Source organism: Myxocyprinus asiaticus, chromosome 1 (assembly GCF_019703515.2).
Source record: "Myxocyprinus asiaticus isolate MX2 ecotype Aquarium Trade chromosome 1, UBuf_Myxa_2, whole genome shotgun sequence".
Classification (NCBI taxonomy): Eukaryota; Metazoa; Chordata; class Actinopteri; order Cypriniformes; family Catostomidae; genus Myxocyprinus; species Myxocyprinus asiaticus.
The window spans coordinates 20,561,459-20,580,619 of record NC_059344.1 but is presented as its reverse complement, the minus strand read 5'-3'; the positions used below and the strand labels follow the sequence as shown (position 1 = coordinate 20,580,619).

The 19,161-nt window shown below is 38.4% G+C and overlaps 1 protein-coding gene and 1 pseudogene across 2 annotated transcripts; both read right to left on the bottom strand.

Annotated features, from left to right (window-relative positions):
- Positions 1–996: 996 nt before the first annotated feature.
- Positions 997–6,343, bottom strand: LOC127439673 (glycogen phosphorylase, muscle form-like; annotated as a pseudogene).
- Positions 6,329–16,426, bottom strand: LOC127440827 (splicing factor 1-like). Of its 2 annotated transcripts, XM_051697775.1 has the most exons (12): positions 15,228–16,426; positions 14,840–14,968; positions 12,782–12,857; positions 10,596–10,748; positions 10,409–10,498; positions 9,412–9,595; positions 9,017–9,132; positions 8,821–8,928; positions 8,471–8,657; positions 7,813–8,026; positions 7,518–7,682; positions 6,329–7,387 (listed from the first exon to the last, which is right to left on the bottom strand). In XM_051697775.1, exons 1-12 carry the CDS (start codon positions 15,472–15,474, stop codon positions 7,068–7,070), a joined length of 1,989 nt encoding a protein of 662 aa, XP_051553735.1. In that variant the 5' UTR covers positions 15,475–16,426; the 3' UTR covers positions 6,329–7,067. The 2 variants fall into 2 exon arrangements, with proteins under 2 accessions (XP_051553735.1, XP_051553744.1); XM_051697784.1 differs by lacking the exon at positions 12,782–12,857 and having other exon boundaries at positions 15,228–15,405.
- Between the last annotated feature and the right edge of the window lie 2,735 nt (positions 16,427–19,161).

The window sequence follows — 19,161 nt, the reverse complement described above, 5'->3', positions numbered from 1 at the left end:
GTACTTAACCCGGAATATTCCTTTAATAGTGTGAAACTGAGAGTGTATCATAGAACAAAATAATAATTTTTTTTTTTTTTTTTTTACATTTTGTAAAATCTCAGTAGTGTTCTGCAGTGTGACATGCTAATTCCTCTAAAACTATTTTAAACAACATTTTCTAATTATGTTATAATAATTATTGTACATCAACTCAGTTCAAATGACTACATGGAGTATTGGTACTTTGAAACATTTATTTGTCACACCTCAGTAGGCTACTATTTCATGTCAATTGTCAGTTACCCTTATACAGGCACCAAGACTAATGTGTGCAGGCCTACATTATGTATGAAAGTTATTTATAAAGTCAAATATAAGAACATATGTAATGAATACACATACACTACCGGTCAAAAGTTTTGAAACACTCATTCTTTATTATAATTTTTTTTTTTTTCACATTTTAGAATAATAGTAAAGTCATCAAAACTATGGAATAACATAAATGGAACTATGGGAATTATGTTGTGACTAAACAAAATCCAAACAGTATTGAAGGAGTTCCCATCTATGTTGGGCACTTATTGGCTGCTTTTCTTTATTATTTGGTCCAAGTCATCAATTTCAAAAATATTTTTTTTATTATTACATTTTAGTTTTATGATGAAATAAATTAATATGATGGCACAATTATATTTTTGTCTACAAATCTAATTTCAAACATTTAAGCATACGCCTTCAGATCAAAACATTTTTAAGATCATGAGAAACATTTCAGTCAAGTGTTTCAAAACTTTTGACCGGTAGTGTGTGTATATACAGTGCATCCGGAAAGTATTCACAGCGCTTCACTTTTTCCACATTTTGTTATGTTACAGCCTTATTCCAAAATGGATTAAATTCATTATTTTCCTCAAAATTCTACAAACAATACACTCATAATGACAATGTGAAAGAAGTTTGTTTGAAAGCGTTGCAAATTTATTAAAAATAAAAAACAAACAACTGTTTTTCTTACCTGTCATGGTATATCAGCATGTTGACAATGTCTTTAAACTGATCAGGCTCTCCAGGACTAAAGAATCCTCCAGAGATCTGATCAATTACTTGCTTTAGCTCTGGAATGCAATTATAATACTCCATGGCATCGTATCTGGAAACAAGCCAACTTCAGCTATGTTAAGCAGTACTGTATCTGGTTTCCTCACTTGTGTCACTCACAAGTACAGTAATATTGACAATACCTTTTAATGTAGTTCTATGTTTTTCTGGTGTTCCAATGTTCATCTATCTTTTTAAGTAGATAAACATTTAATAAAATAAAATAACAGTTTGATACACAGCCTCACATATAAGAGGTCATTTGTTTTATAAAAGCATACTGTAAGTTTCAGAACTGAAAATGTCCACCTTAATAGAAAAAGAGCATTTATTTAAACCAGGCTCCAAAAACGGGTCATTTGGAATGTGGAACTTGTGATGTCACAAGGACCAAATACATCTGCATATGGCTGCCTCTTCAGCAAGACATCAACGCCTATTTTTCATCATTGCACCCTTGGCCCCGCCCACTGGTGCTCAGGCAGTCACACTCACACAGGTGAAGAGAAGAGAGGTGCCTGTCATGGGAGATTCATCTACAGCAAAGGGGACTTACACAGGACACCTTCAAGTGCCTATCTGGATTTAAATGTTTTTCTACATAAACATGCACTAGATGAACAGCTTTGACCATTATCATACATCTCGCACCTCTTTTCAAAGACGCAATATCAAGTTAGAACTCTAAATAGGAGACCTCCATTCTGTTTCATTCAGCTGCACTGTGTTGCTGTTGTGCTGTTTTGAAGCGTCCTGTAACGTTTTTGCACCCATCTGTGCTATTTCTAATATATAGACATCTTTGATCATTTTGATGCGTTTCCGGCGATGTGCGCCATGTTTTAAGAGTTGTACAAGCGCAACTTTTAAAAACACGTCTCATTCTGCTGCTGCCACAGACTCTATGTATTTTGGCTCATATCAGTGTGGATTGCTTGTGAACCAGTAGCAATATGATTCAAGCTTTGCAAAGGAACTGTTATTGAAAGATGGAGCAGTTAAAGTACTATTGGACTGCAAAAAGTAAACCATTGAATAGTTAAGGTGCTGCTTGAGTGAACAGTTTAATACATTCAGATGAACTGTGTTAGATGTACTTCATATGTTAATCCTGACATTTATTTTTATATATGTTGTGGTCTTGTGGAGTTTGTTCATTTTCTTCGGATTGCGTTTCAAATATGGCTGTAATTGAGGGACTGCAGGATGTTAGCCAATTATAACAGTGGGCATTTACGCTGAAGTCTTAAAGGGCCAGAGAGCTTAAAATCGATCGTTTCAGACAGAGGGCCAGAGACAGGTGGAAAATTATTATATATTACTAAATTATGACTGTTTTGGTGCAAAAAACTATACTAACATTATAAGTGGACCTCAGGGAGGATAATAAAATTATATAAAAAAAATGTATGTCATGACCCCTTTAATAAACTTTACAACTGAAAACTAAATGTTAAAAAATTTAAATCTATAATTAATTTGTATGTGTCCATGTTATGTCACCCTTTCTTATCCAAAGCTTCCACATCCTTCACTCTCATGCCGAAGATGAAAAGGTTCTCCTCTCCCACCTCTTCAGCCATCTCTACATTAGCCCCATCCATGTTGCCGATGGTCAGAGCTCCATTCAGCATGAACTTCATGTTGCCTGTTCCAGAAGCTTATGTTCCTGCTGTGAAGATCTGCTCACATAGGTCAGCCGCAGGAATGACTGTAGAAAGATGAAGAGGAAGAGAGAGAACCAATGAGTGGATGGCAAGAGACAGGAAGTTGATGGAATAATCAGGTAGGCAGACCACATCATACCTTTCTCGGCCAGTGTGACCGTGTAGTTCTCAAGGAAGATGACTTTCAGACGATCACCCACCACACTATCATTATTTACCACTTCTCCAATTGCCGTGATCAGTTTGATGATCATCTTAGCAGTGTGATACCCAGGGGCAGCCGTTAAGACACATAATTCAACCAATGACCGTTCAGTGTCTCAAACTTCAGTAGGTCAGATCTAACTGCAATTGATCGGTCTCACCTTTCCACCAATCATAATTGTCCTAGGTGTCCAGGCCTTGTTAGGCTCCTCCTTGATGCCTGGTCAGAAAATAGAGTAAAGTTAGCTAGACTATATTCAGAATGCAACATTACCTCACGGCATACTGCACATTATACACTGTATATGCTGCCTATTAAAAAGGCTAAAAGGGTATGTGAAATAGAATCATTTAGTTGGAAATTGTTATTTTGAATTTGCAACCTATTTCTGTGCTAAAATGTTTGAACAATTTGGCAGTCTGATCAAATAATAAGACACGAAAATGATCACAGTTGTAATTACTTCCGGTTAGTTCATCACAGTTGTGTCTAGATGGTAACTGTAACTGGGAAAAGTCTTGAGAGAGTTGCATGCAACATTCTTACGCTGTGCTTATTCTGCCTCATTCATGAAACTTTTGTAAATATATGAGTACATTCGGAGTAATTTGCGGTCAGAACTGACCTTCCCAAAATTCACAAACGCTTCGTACTCACCAGATTTGTTAGTAAAACGTGCATATGTTAGTGAATTCCAAACATTCAAAAATAGGGGTCGTGTGCACATTTATTCACAATTATCATAATCCACCCCCATGAAAACGCCATATAAGGAAGGCACCAGACTCACTAGTAAATGATGTTAACATTTATGCGGAACAGTAATGAAATCCTTTTTATGAATGAACATTGTAAAATTTTGATCTAGAAGCACGATAGCATCTCAAAGAAAGTGAGGACTTACTGTCATTGCATGTCTTTTCTGACATCAGAGGCTCTTTTGTGAATAAAGCAGTGCTGGAAGTCAATAAAAATGGTTTGACATGAGTGTAAAAATGATCAGTTCATGCAAGGAGGAGGACGTCCACCACCATAAACCTTCTCTGGTTCTGTTCGCATCATTTGTGAAACTTCTGGAGTAAATCATGTTGCAACTGGAAAAATCTTCAGAGAAATTAATTGAATGCCTGAAAAAAGATCTTTGACCGAAACACTAAGATATTACAGATGTGCAGGTTTTTCTATTTTTTTCTCCCGTTGTACTTCTGCGTACACACCTTAACGCGATGTGTTTATGATTTTAACAGCATTAGCATTGACCATGCGTTATTAAGTTAACATGATTTACCGATGCCTGTACTAAATTATGAAACCTAAATTATAGAGCTCATATAAAATAATAATAACAAATAAAAATAAAATAAAAACTGTCCAACCAGTCACGTTTGTGGTCATTCATTTTTTTTTTTTTTCGAGAAAATCAAATGCAAACTGCGTCTTTCCATTAACTTGTCACCCCATGTCAAGCACTTCAGCTGGAAAAACGATATGCAGAATTTGGGGGTGGGGGGAAAAAACAATACTTTGAAAAAAATAAATGCAAGCAAAATAGTTTTTTTTTTTTTTTTTTTTTTAAGGTGAAACTCATTTAATTACTAGTTATTTTTTTAATTACGTATTTATTTTCACTTTTATCAAAATATAGTCATGTCTGTTTGCCTGAGAGAACACAACACGAAAGAATCTGTCGAATAAGAGTGAAGAATCCTAAAGGAATCCTAATGACAAATTATCAAAAAAAGCAGTTATAACAGGATTAGTAAAGAAACTAGTTGTCCTTGGAAGGAATCTATCAATGTTAAATTAAGTGCCTCACTGAAATCTCCTCCAGTAATAAAGGAGGCTGAGGGGAATTTGCCTTTAATCTGAAGAATCTTACTGGAAAGTTCTTGAAAGAGAACTGTACTTGCAGCAGAATTATTGAAGCCATAAACATTTCCTAGCATAAAAAATAAATCCTCAAGCTGTATCACAGTTGCAGAAATGCAATTCAAGTACATTTCCTTTAAAATTTCTATCAAATATAACTGCCATATTAGAACAGTGACTTAATAGAGCTTTCCCTCCCCACTGATTTTGCCAAAACTTTTCACCCCTTTTACATGAGTGAGTTTCTTGAAGAAAGTAATTGTCCCTTTTTTGAGAATAACAAAAAATAAATAATAAATAATAGAGATGTCACAATTCCCTCATACATTAATTGAAAAACAAGAAAGTGAGAACCTTAAAATATCTAACTTATAAAAGTTAAATAAATCTGTTAAACAGAGTGCAAAATCTGAGCATCTAACAGTACCCTTTTGTAATGAATGTTATGGTGCATTAGTGTACCATTATTAGCTTCTCTTTTTTTTTTTCCAGGACAAATAAAATGGGTATAACAGCATCAATGGATTAAACAAAATAAAAAATAGTAGCTGCCCTTCATTATATTTATAAATATATACATATATATATATATATATATATATATATATATATAATGAAGATTCTCGGGACGAGGATAGTTTACCCAAAAATGAAAATTCTGTCATCTACTCACACTCCGTAGGTCAATACAATGCAAGTGAATATGACCAAAACTTTGAAGATCCAAAAAAATAAAAAAAAACACACACACAAAGGCATAAAAAGGTAATCCATGCAACTCCAGTGGTTTAATCCATGTCTCCAGAAGCAATCTAGTCTTGGGTGAGAACAGACCAAAATATAACTCCTTTTTTATTGTACATCTTGTCATTGCAGTCTCTTGGCAAGATCATGATTTCAAGCCTGATTACACACTTCCTAGTGCTTGATACATTCGCAGAGTGCTAGATGGTGCAAGGACGCGTAATAGAGCTTGAAATTATGTTCGCCAAGGAGACTGCTGATGTCAAGATTTATAGTGAAAAAGGAATTACATTCTGGTATTTTCTCACCAAAAAACTATTGGAGAAGACATTGATTAAACCACTAGAATCTCATGGATTACTTTTGTGCTACCTTTGTGCTTTTTGGAGCTTCAAAGTTCTGGCCAACATTCACTTGCATTGTATGGACTTAAAGTGCTGAAATATTCTAAAAATCTTTGTTCTGCAGAAATCACACATCTGGGATGGCCTGGCTGTGGGTGAGTAAATGAGTGAATTTTCATTTTTAGGTGAACTATTCCTTTAAAGAAGCAAGGCCTCCATGTTGTATACTACAAAAGCTAAACATGTAAATAAGCTAAACTTCAAGAATTCAGATTCTCTGCTCTGTTCACCCAGGTTTTCAGTGATAAAACATATCCAATGTCACAAAATAACACCAAGCATTTTTGTGGCCTTGAGCCTAACGAAAAGATCAATTAACAGATTTCTCAAATCAGCACTAAAAAGTGAGCTTCAACTCAACCTGACGCCATGCCAACTTTTATTTACTGTTTAATTACAAAAATACTGAAATACATTTGATGGAAGGCAATAATTGTAAATAAATTGTAAAGTTCATAATTAAATCTGTGGGGGGTACAGTGAATAAAAAAAAAATTAAAAAGTCGCATTCACAATGACCATCCAACACTAAGCTAATCGTCTATTCAAATTTTAAACAAAAAATTATTTTAGGCAGCAACAAATGCACTGTTGATTAAGAATGTAAGAATGGTAATTTCCATCTGTTGGAATGTTGCTAATTGAATCAATTGCAGATTTATGTTTTTTTTTTTTTCTCACTGAAGAGGGACAGTAAAGAAAACATGGAAAAGTAGGCTGGCAGAAAACACACAAAAAAAAAAACAAACCAATGCACATTTCCTGCACATCAACATTTTAACAGCATGAACAAATATTCTACCAATGCATCAAAAACTAGTTTAAAATCATTAACAATTTAAGCAAATTTACAAATTCCAACCACACCATCTCTCTCTGCCTCTGGGTTGATTTATTTGTCCAAACACGAGGAACAAAAAAAAAAAAAAAAGTGAACCAAGGCCAATATGAGAAAACAAAAAAAAAAAAGCTTTTAGCAACTAAACACATCAAGCTGTTAAATGAACAGAACCAGGTATAGTCCTGTGGTGTATGTGTATATATATTTTAGGCATCACTGCACGGTCACAGGGCCATAAAGACTACACCGAGGCTTTAACTCTGGGGTGGAGGAGGTGGAGGTGCTGGGGGCATCCCGTAAGGCGGCATTCCAGGAATCCCCATCATGGTTACAAAGTTCGGGTCCATGGGTGGGGGTGGGGGAGGGGGTGCGTACATCATGCCTGCTGAGCCAGGTGGAGGGGGTGGTGGAGGTGGTGGTGCACCAGGCGGAAGTGGGGGCTGGACCCCAGGTGGAGGGGGAACCATAGAGCCACCCATGGGTGGAGGGGCCTGAGTGGCAGAGGTGGCCGTCGGTTGAGGCTGCTGCCAGGGCGGCAGGTTTCCAGTACCAGGGGTAGATGTTGTGGTTGTATCTGTGATGGAAAGAGAAGCAAATCAGTGCCAATTTGCCAAGTTCAAATGTTACTACAAAGAATGATTTTGCACTTTCAAAGAGGCTAAAAATTAAAAGAATACTTTCAATGACATGAAATCTTTACTCACTCTGTTGCCATGGTAGAGGAGCACTGGTTGCCATGCTGCTGGTGGGTGGTGGGGGAGGAGCCTGCTGTTGCCATGGTGGCAGAGGCCCTGAGGGTGGAGGTGGTGGCTGGTTGTTGGGGGGAGGGGGAGGTGGGGGCATCATCCCCATGGGTGGGGGCAATAAACCTGAACACAAACCAAAGGTTAGGAAAAACCCTTTTATAGCTTTCTGGAATACTGCCTGATGACATCAAAGTTTTAAATGCACTTCATTAATGCCAAACATAGATAGATGTCAGTCTGGATTTACACCCACCAATAGGGTGTCCAGGTGGTGCTGGGCCTTGGCCCATTGGAGGAGGGGGAGGCTGCATCCAGGGGGGAGGCATTCCGTTGGGGTTTGGAGGCATGGGAGGGCCACCCATGTTCGGCATTGGTGGAGGAAAGTTATGAGGGCCACCAGGACCCCCATGCATGCCATGGAAATTCCTGTTATCAGCAGGGCCTGAATTCATCCAAGGTGGACGATTCTAAAAACAGTTTCAAAAACACAGATCTTTAGTTATTAAAAAAAAAAAAAAAAAAAAAGACAGTTAATAAACACATGCACATTATACACTTCATTTCACACCATTTAATACTCAGGTAATGTCCAACACCCCGTTTACACCGGACGCGAATAGCGTGTCGCATCAAGAGCAAATAGAACTCATAATAATCAATGATGCTGTCTACACTGGATGCGTCATGACGCAATGTAGTCAGTAGATGGATATACTGCAAATGCTGGCGCAGCTCCTGCCAATAAGACAAATAAATGGTTTAGAAAGTTCACTTCGACAAGTCCACTGAAGACAGCCTCAAGCTGTTGCGACTGGTGTAGACAAGGTGTTACGCTCTTTTAATAGCAAATAAAACAGAGAAAGCATTATTCTTTAGAGAATGTTTTACTCATCCAAAGAAATTGTTCATACTGGTGGTGGCTGGTTGTTGGTTGGTCCTGCTGGACGTGGTCCACTGTGGGGAGGGTTGCTGTGGCCCCCACCAGAGGCTGGGACTGGGGCCTCTCCAAGCTCAGCCATGAGGGACAGGTACTCTTTATCCATTCGGGCCTTATCCTGGGCAGACTGGGGTGGCTCGCCTGCCCGAGGAGCAAAAGAACTGCCAAGAGGACAGATCCAATTAAATTTGTAGTGCTGCCTGAACTTTAAGAGGACTTGAATTATATTCAAAGTCTGACATTGCTAAAAGGCACCAAACTATCATTGTAAAGACTTCATATCTCATGAGTATGGATCATGAGACAGCTGGTGGTTCTGATTACCTGGTGAATTTGCAGTCTGAAGAAATGTGACCAGCTCCACCACACTTTGTGCACACAGTTGTGTTTGTGATGCTGCGAGGCTCTGTGCTCTGCCATGGACGCAAGATCCTGAGACAGCGAGAGGTACATGAGTATCAAAGAACATCTACATGCATACTGCTCTGAGAAGATGGTCCAAAGATGTTCCATCTCTCACCTGTTGTCATCCTCTCTTAGAGTGCCATTGAGTCGTGCCAGCTCCCTCAGCTGCATTTTTCTCAGGTCATTCTGGTCCTCAGGAGTCTCAATGCCCTGCTTGAGGATGTTACGTATCTATGAGGACAATCAAGAAGAGAAACCACTTAGTGATATACAAAAGGGTTCCTGATAGCTCCATAAGTACAACCAAATGTACAGTTTTTGTACAAGTTGTCATACGTATGATGCACAAGTTATCTTCATTGAAAGCATCTCTGACCCCAGCTTAGCTGGGATATGCAAAAAAAAAATTCACTGTATATATGCAAAATGTATAATATGTGACAAAAATAAAGGCTTCTTCTAATGTATTTGACAGACTAAGAATTTCAATCAGGTCTGAAGGAGACTCACCTGCTCTACAGCCTTCTTGACATTCTCCATTGTGTTAGCAGTGACCAGGGCATGAAGAGGTTCATCCTCACCAGGCAGCATCTGTCCATCCTTACGACCCACCTTCCCTTCCTTCACTGAGCCTTTGCCACGGATCATAATCTTCGCACAGCACTCCTTCTCGATGTTCTTCAGAGTGTTACCACTGGGAAAACGAGAACCAGACAGAAATTGGATTACGATATAGACCAAAGCCAGTGCCACACTAGCCGATTTTTCTATCGGTGAGAGACAGAACACACATTAGCATCTGCCAGCAGAAGGCCTTCCTGCTGAGTTAATGGCTTCAAAAACTGAATAAGCACATCAAGCTTGCCTGAAAAGAAAAATCATTCTGTCGCCAAGGTGGGCTTGTGTTCTTGTCAAGTGACCAATGAACTTCTTTACTGAAGAACTGACAAGATGTCAAGCCGATCTGCTATCACACTTACCTGCTTATCTTCACAAACGCTGATTGTAATCTATAGTGATTTGGTCACCAAGCATTTTTTCTACACTAAAATAACTAAAGAAATCAAAGTGAAGACATAACAGTCTGTTTTTATTTAACGTAATTTCTTTACTCACTGAAAGCTGTATATGGACATACATGTTCTATGGCAAGGCATAAGAGGATAAAAACACAATCACATACTTTTACAAGTCTAAGTTACTCCATTAATCACATCTTCACTCTATTACAATTGTTTTGCTAATGTGGTACTCCTGTTGTTATTTCGGCATACTCCACATGACAGGGAATAAGAGAGATGCGAGTTGGTATGACTCAATCCTCCACCAGTTTGTATCAGCAAGTGCGTCATACCGCCAACTGAAGAGAGCAAAATCTCGGCTACAAGTCTGCAAGTGTGACTCCCTCGGCCAAAATAGTGTGTTTTGGAGTCTGCTAGTGGTGCCAGTTTAAAGCACAACCAAGTTGTGTGTTCAAAAACCTCAGAAAAATCAACTTGTGACTCACCGAGGCCCGATCAGCAGTCCAACAAAATTAATCTCCGGATATTCGTCCTGAGGAATCATCACTTTATCACTGACCCGAGTAGCTGGGGGTCTGGAAGTGAAGAACAGATTAGAAAAGAAAATACAGAACAGTCATTACAGAACCAGAGAAAAGGTAAATACTACAGGGAAAGGGAGTGACACCATACTTGTAGTCAGCAGGGGGTTTGAATTCAGGGTTGAGTCCCACCATCTCAGTAATTAGAGAATGTCTCTCTTCCTCTATTTTCTTGCGTGTGCGGTATTCACGCGTGTTAAGCCTCTTCCCCTCACTGTTGTAGATGGGCTCTGGAGATGGAGACCTGTGAAAAGGAAGAACAGATGGTACAAAACAAATGGTCAAAATCTTAAGTGGTACTTAGACCTACAACAACTGTTAAATGCTCACTGGATTGCCTACTCTAGACTGATACTCATTTGGCTCCTGTTTTGTGGTCAATTAAGTGCATGGGATGCCCCAGAGTGTTCGTGTGCCATGTGGACAGGCAACACAGGGGCCCGAATGGGCAAAAAGACATGCCCAGACAAGTCAACCTAGCATACTGAACCGCTAAAAAGGTAAAAACAAATCTTGGAACTCTGAACAGGAATATCAGTGATTTCTTAAAAAAATAAAAAAAATAAAAAAGAAAGAAAAATGTCTAAAGAACCTATCAAGAAGCCTATTGAATTAAAAAAAAAAAATATATGAGAAAATGTATTAAAATGACAAAGTGGGTTTCTATAGTCTAAATAGTACATGGGACAAAAAAACGGATCCGAGACAAACGAGTCAACCAACACACTTGAAGAGCATCTCTTCTTGTATGCTGATCTAAACCTTCACAACCTCTCAGAGAGAATTCCAATGGTTACCTTCCCCTCGGATGGTGCTGAAAACCTGTTAGTCGGCACAATGAGGCTCTGTGCTTGAAAAAAGTTACGAGAGGGGGAATTTGGGTTAGAGAAATAAATCTGGATTATATATTAACTTTCCACACAAGCGTGACAGGTTGATTAGAGGCAACTCGAAGAGGAGAAAAGTTTGGGGGAAAAAGAGGGAAGAATTTTCTGCTGGTTTCTTTTAATTTGATATCTCCAGCGCTGACAACCTGAAGCCCACCCAGCTTTGTTTTGCGAGCTGGAGGTTGATGAGCGATCATTCCTAAATCCTGGAATGGATAGACCTTTAAGAAGAACCTTTTTAGAGCTGGCGCTGTAAAAACTTTGGATTAAGTTCTGCCGGAGAACCTACGGCTGTTCAAAGAGCAAGGGGCATGGCGACTAGAAAGACACTCTCACGTCAGAAACATGACATTTCCTGCTATGTTAAATGCTTATGAAGTCTATGTGCGGCCAAGGTCAGTGTTAAGGTTATGGTTATTACAAGAAAGAAAAGGTCAGAGGGGTCTCCTCCGAGCGGTCTTCAGTGCGGAAATCTGGAATACTGTGGAAATTCCTGGACAAAATGGTGGTAGCCCCATTATGGAAAACCATTACTGACCATCCAATCAACCAACAATTTGGTGCTTAAGGACTTGCGCGTTTTTGTCAATCCTGCATTTCAGAGGTTAACAAAGAAAGGCCTTAAATTACATATATAATCTAATGAAAAGCAAAACACCTTTAACACGTCTTACAATTCTCTTCCAAAGGAGAATTTACTTTGTTCCTTGATAAATTAAAAATGAGTAACTTTAACTACAGGAACCACACTGGGATAAATACAATACATGCCAATATGAATGTGATAGGAAAACACTTTTAAAACGCATGCAATAAGATATCAAAGCATTAATATCAACTCAAGAACAGCTCAGAATAAAATATAAATCTGATTTTCTTAGAGAACTAAAATTTCAAAAGACTAAAATCAACAAACTGTATTATTTCACATCAACAGTAAATCTCAGGTTCACTGGATGTCTTAAATTAGAAATACTGCAATATAAAAGGTAACTATTTATAATTTTACAGTATATTATTGGCTGAAGTACTAGTTATCTGGCAGCATTAACTGAAATAATTTCTGATTTGGGATACAACCATAACTAATAGCCTTTGGTCATATCTTTGCTTCTCCATATAAAATAGATCCAATTGTTTGAGTACTAAAATTCTACCATACATTTTACATACTGGAATGTTTTAACTCCAATAAGATATACATTTCTAAACTTACCGTTACAAGAGATGCAAAGATATGAGCTCATTTTAGAGCAAGGCATTAATTAAGACTTATTCATTTAACAATCACTTGTGAGGCATCACATTTACAAACTGGCCTCACATAAAATGACGCATTGAAAAGGTAAATAAAATGTTACTGTTGGTGGGTTTAAATCGTTATTCCGACCTGTCCTCAGGGTTAACAGGGATTCCCAGGTCTCCTGTACGCAGTTTACGTGTCAGGTCTTCAATCTGCAGTTGGACTGGAAGAAATCAGGTTAGGAAAGAAAAAAAAAAAAAAACAAGGATGGAGAGAAATGTGGTTAACGGCAAAAAACCCACAAAAGGCAGAAACAGTACACTGTAAAAATCAATGTGACTAAGGTTAAACAACGAATAAAAAAAACAGACCATGGTAATTGACAGGTCACTAAGAATCAAGGTCAATTTAAGACTTTTGATCCTCTGAAACAATTTTCTGAATTACTGAAATCCCACTTAAAATTGTGGAAAATGCACGTATGTTTGAGCTTTAAAGTATTCATAAAGGCTCATATAGATTTCCTAAAATTAAGTTAAGAAAATGTCTAAGTTTATTGTAGGGCCAATCCAAAATCCAGACTCCGGGAGGGATTTCAGTAAAAAACCATTCCACAGGAGAAGGTTCTTCGCAGCTGGCTTTCGGTTTTATGCCACCAACTTTATAAAAAAATAAATAAAAATAAAACAATACTAAAAGATCACAATTTAAACATATGTAAAATTATCATTAGTTTACAGACAATCATCATTTAAATTGGGAGGAAAAGGTGGCAAAAACAGAAAGGCCTGCCAGGGGGAAAAAGCAGAGTTTGAAAAAAATTTCATACTGGCTAAAATTGAGAGGCTTGAGCAACTACAACCTCATGAGATTGAAAGAGGCTTAACAACCTGTACAATGACACTTAAGATGAGTTTTGCATTACTCTTTTAATTTGCCCTGTTTATTATGTCAACAAGCAAAGACAATGCAAAAAGAAATGAAGAAAATTATATAGGCCCACAAACTAGAACAGTTACATACTACGAGCAACCATTAACAAGAAACTTCAAAAACTCATCAATAACAGGGCGAGTTATTGACGGCTCACGACTTACCAGCAGTTACCAATAATAGGCAGTTAGGCTGAAATCCAATATTGAAAAATTATCAGATGAACCAATCAGCTTTAGTGGATTGTGATCTTTCATGCATTAAAAGACTAGATTTACCCAGGCCTAATCCACACCAATCATATTAGTTTGTACAAACCCAAAACTGTGACCTGTAATCAATCAAGGTTTTGCGTCACTCATGGAAGAATTTAATGGGTTTACACATGCATTTCTCTACGACATGCTTAAGAGAATCAGACCCCACAGTTCACATGTTGTCTGAATGGTGCAGGTTGATGGTAAGAGACATGAGGCGTCAGTTATCAATAAAGGACTAACTAAAGTGATGCATGTCTGGTCTTCGAGTCACATTAGCTTTGAACAAACACTACACCACATGCCACTGCAAAACAAGTGCCTGATAGCAATGAGAAAGCAATATACTACACAATGCTTTCAGACACTGGGGATGGAGATGACTCGCAATTCAATGTTGGACCAGCATTGCTTTGTGGTCAAATCTGACCCAAGACATTTGGCATAGTAAACATGAGCAGTGATGGAGCCCTGCAGCTAGAGACCTTTCACAGCAAACGGCAACATCAGAAAACACTGCGGGTTCTTGCTAATGGACATCAGATGTGACGCAAACATTCACAGTGCTACTATTTCCTAAACAAAGAAACATCCTCACGTTGCACATCGATGGAGTTAGTATATTCCGTGAATTCGGGGCAAAGTGCTGAATTTCCATTGAATGACTCCTTTGAGAACATCTCAATATGGTCAATTAAAACACTGCACTAAAACTTGTAAAACGCTAAAAGGAATCACAATAATCAGCAAATATCCAGGCATTAAGCCTTAAATTGACTTCAATTTGATCAGCAATGATGTCAGACTAAGGAAATTCAGCAACTATATACTGCATGTGATGTGCAAACTGTGAGGAAATAATAATAAAACACATTTTTGGGCTCGGTGACAAAAAAAAAAAAAAAAAAAAAAAAAAAAAAGTGAGCTGTTTGGGTGCAGATAAAACATCCCCCAATTCATAAACTCAATAGAACTCATCAGACACACTGCATGACGAGGACATTCAGATATTCACCTATGTAAGCTCGCTCCTGGTCGCAGGTCAGCCCGGGAGGGATCACGGTGGGCATGCCCGGGATAACGGTCTTCTGATCGGGGGTTTCGCTGCTCCAACGGCTCCTTTTCCGCTTCTTCTGGCCGAAATCTATCAGGGATGGGGTACATGTGAGGTGTCAGCACATTGCATGCAAAGAGCATCCCATTTTGTGCGTTTAATTTACACAACAACACAGTATTCTGCTATTCAGAATGGAAAATAATTCAGCTGATGCATCTAAGGATGTGCTAAAGGGTAGGGTAATGTAATGTAATGTAATGGAAAGAATGAAGAACCCCGAATAGCAATAACGGCCACAACAATAAAGGACCGGGCCTTTGGCCCTGAACGAGCCTACGGCCTTTACCTCCACTCCCCGCCTGTGCCTGCATCCCTACTCCAACCGGGTTTGAGAGCGCAGAACTCACGGCTCCAGGGAACTGGGGGAAGCCTGGGTTTAATAACTGCGGTTGCTGGAAGGTCTGCAGCGGGAAAGACATCGCAGGCACTGGCGGAGCCATAAGCCCCGTGCCGGGCCCGGAGTCGAAGCCTCGCTTAGCGCCAATACTCGGGTGCAGCTTCCCCAGCGGGGTTGCGTTGGCTCCCGTTGCCATTTCTGGACGTCAGAGGCTTGCCTGTTGTTAAATATCTGCACAGAAAATGTCTGTAACCTTTTCAGATCGCCTAATGTAGATAAACGTGCGTCGCTAATCTTGGAATCTTCTTCTGTAATCCGCTGGTTAAAATGGCGTCCACGGTTGACAAAGGAGATTCGACGTCATTGAAGAACAATCCGATTGGCTTACGAGCATGTCAATCTAGGTGTGGGTTAAAGTCATTGGACCATTTGGAGTGTGTCGCGCTTCCGTCAAAATGATTTGTTGGCCTTTCATTGGCTGTTCAAGAGCTCAGCAAACCAGTCAAACATTGCAGCATGTTAGACTGTCTCGACACTCACCCCGACAGAAATATTACGGGTTCAACCGACACCATTTGTGGCATAATATTGAATACCACCATCATTTTAAATCGGCCCAACTTTGCTTGAAAAAAAAAAAAAAAACAAATAAAAAAAGAAGCAAAAATCGAGGTCACAGTGAGACACTTACAATGGAAGTGACTGGTGGCCAATTTTGGAGGGTTTAAAGACAGAAATTTGAAGCTTACTTTATAAAAGCAATTACATGAAATCTGTTAAAACTCATGTATTATTTGAGTTGCAAAGTTATTTAAATTGTCATTTTTTTTACAGTCATTTTAATGTTTGTTGACATCGTCATGGTAACGGATTGAAAAAGTGGCTATAACTTCACACAGAAAAAGATAGTACTTGATTTTATCACACTAAAATCATGTTAACATGCATATTGTTTATGTTATGTTGCTATACTTTTGAAAAAGTGAGTATTTTAACGTTCAAAAATTTAAAAAAGTGGAAATTGCAATACAGTGTCTTTTTCCAGCTGAGGTATTGAGTACGCTTGCATTTTTTGTATGTTACTTGTACACTTGCAGGACAAATTGTGGTTTTAAAAATAACCAAAAAGAAACATATTTCTCCTCAAATTCATCAATCTATTGTTCTTTTGAGAGATATTCCATGCATTTCTGTTTTGAAAGAATAAAACAAACTTGATCTAATCGGGACAAAGAGAGAAGTGGACAATCCAGATGCACAACATTAAGAAGACAAGTACATCAGAGTCTCTAATTTGAGAAATAAGACTCCACACAGGTCCTAAACTAGCAGCTTTAATGAACAGTATATGCCGAACGTTTGCATTGCTGCAAGTAGCCTAAAGATTTCTTGGATGAACAGAAAGTTTGAAGATTACAGAATTTATTTGAAAAGAAATAGTCAATAGTAACATTATAAATGCTTTCCTGTAATTATTCAGTTAATTTCAATCAATTTAATGCATTCCCCCCACCCCCCAGCTTGAGTCCCCTCCAGTGAATCTTGGCCATTTTCACCACTGTATATACAGCTGAAGTGAGAAGTTAACATACACTTAGGTTGAAGTCATTAAAACTCATTTTTTAACCACTCCACAGATTTAATATTAGCAAACTATAGTTTTGGCAAGTCGTTTAGGAAATCTACTTTGTGCATGACGAGTAATTTTTCCAACAATTGTTTACAGACAGATTGTTTAACTTTTAATTTACTATATCACAATTCCAGTGGGTCAGAAGTTTACATACACTAAGTTAACTGTGCCTTTAAGCAGCTTGGAAAATTCCAGAAAATGATGTCAAGACTTTAGACAATTAGCTTCTGATAGGAGGTGTACTGAATTGGAGATGTACCTGTGGATTTATTTTAAGGACTACTTTCAAACTCAGTGCCTCTTTGCTTGACATCCTGGGAAAATCAAAAGAAATCAACCAAGACCTCAGAAAAAAACTGTGGACCTCCACAAGTCTGGTTCATCATTAGGAGCAATTTCCAAACACCTGAAGGTACCACATTCATCTGTACAAACAATAGTACACAAGTACAAACACCATGAGACCACGCAGCCATCATACCGCTCAGGAGGGAGACGCATTCTGTCTCCTAGAGGTGAACGTAGTTTGGTGCAAAAAGTGCAAATCAATCCCAGAACAACAGCAAAGGACCTTGTGAAGATGCTGGAGGAAACAGGTAGACAAGTATCTATATCCACAGTAAAATGAGTCCTGTATCAACATAACCTAAAAGGCTCCTCAGCAAAGAAGAAGCCACTGCCCCAAAATTACCATAAAAAAGCCAGACTACAGTTTGCAAGTGCACATGGGGACAAAGTGCTTACTTTTTTGGAGAAATGTCCTCTGGTCTGATGAAACAAAAAATGTAACAGTTTGGCCATAATGACCTTTGTTATGTTTGGAGGAAAAAGGGTGAGGCTTGCAAGCCGAAAAACACCATCCCAAATCAAATCAAATCAATATCAAATCATTTTATTGTCTGTTCTATGGGCTGTTCTCACTGCTACCATCAGGCAGGCGGTATCGCAGCATCAGGACCCGCACCAGCCGACTCCATGACAGCTTCTTCCCCCAAGCAATCAGACTTCTGAACTCTTGATCTCCCACGATCAAAATACATCAGCCCTGCACTTTATTACTCTTTTATCTCACACCGGACTGTCATAAATTATATTATTATTATATTATATTCTCTCTTAACAACTGACTATCAGCCGACAGCCTGAATGTCAATACAGTACAATACTGTACATTCTATATATACTATATATACTTTTTTATATATTTTTATTTTTATTGAATAATGTGTATCTATATAGTGCGTATTGTATACTGTACAGTGTATGTTATTATTTGTATATTGTTGTGTGTAATTATGTGTATATCAGACGTTTAAATTGTGCTGTGTTAATCTGATGTTATTGTAAATTGGTATATGTCTCATCACTGTCACGACTGCTATGTTGATCGGAACTGCACCCAAGAATTGTATACTGTACAGTGTATGTTATTATTTGTATACTGTTGAGTGTAATTATGTGTATAACAGATGTTTAATTGTGCTGTGTTAATTTGATGTTATTGTAAATTGGTATATGTCTCATCACTGTCACGACTATGTTGATCAGAACTGCACCCACGAATGTGAACAGTGAAGTATGGGGTGGCAGCATCATGTTGTGGGAGTGCTTTGCTGCAGGAGGGACTGGTGCACTTCACAAAATAGATGGCATCATGAAGGAAGGAAAATTATGTGGATATATTGAAGCAACATCTCAAGACATCAGCCAGGAAGTTAAAGCTCGGTCACAAATGGGTCTTCCAAATGGGCAATGACCCCAAGCATACCTCCAAAGTTGTGGCAAAATGGCTTAAGGACAACAAAGTCCAGGTATTGGAGTGGCCATCACAAAGCCCTGACCTCAATCTGATAGAATATTTGTGGGCAGAAATGAAAAAGCATGTGCGAGCAAGGAGATCTACAAACCTGACTCAGTTACATCAGTTCTGTCTGGAGGAATGGGCCAAAATTCCAGCAACTTATTGTGAGAAGCTTGTGGAAGGGAATGTGATAAAAGAAATAAAAGCTGAAAGAAATAATTCTCTACTATTATTCTGACATTTCACATTCTTAAAATAGTGATCCTAACTGACCTAAGACAGGGAATGTTTTCTATGATTAAATGTCAGGAATTGTGAAAAACTGAGTTTAAATGTATTTGGCTACGGTGTATGTAAACTTCTGACTTCAACTATATATATATATATATACACACACACACACTGATGATCCAAAACATTATAACCACCTGCCTAATATTATGCTGTTG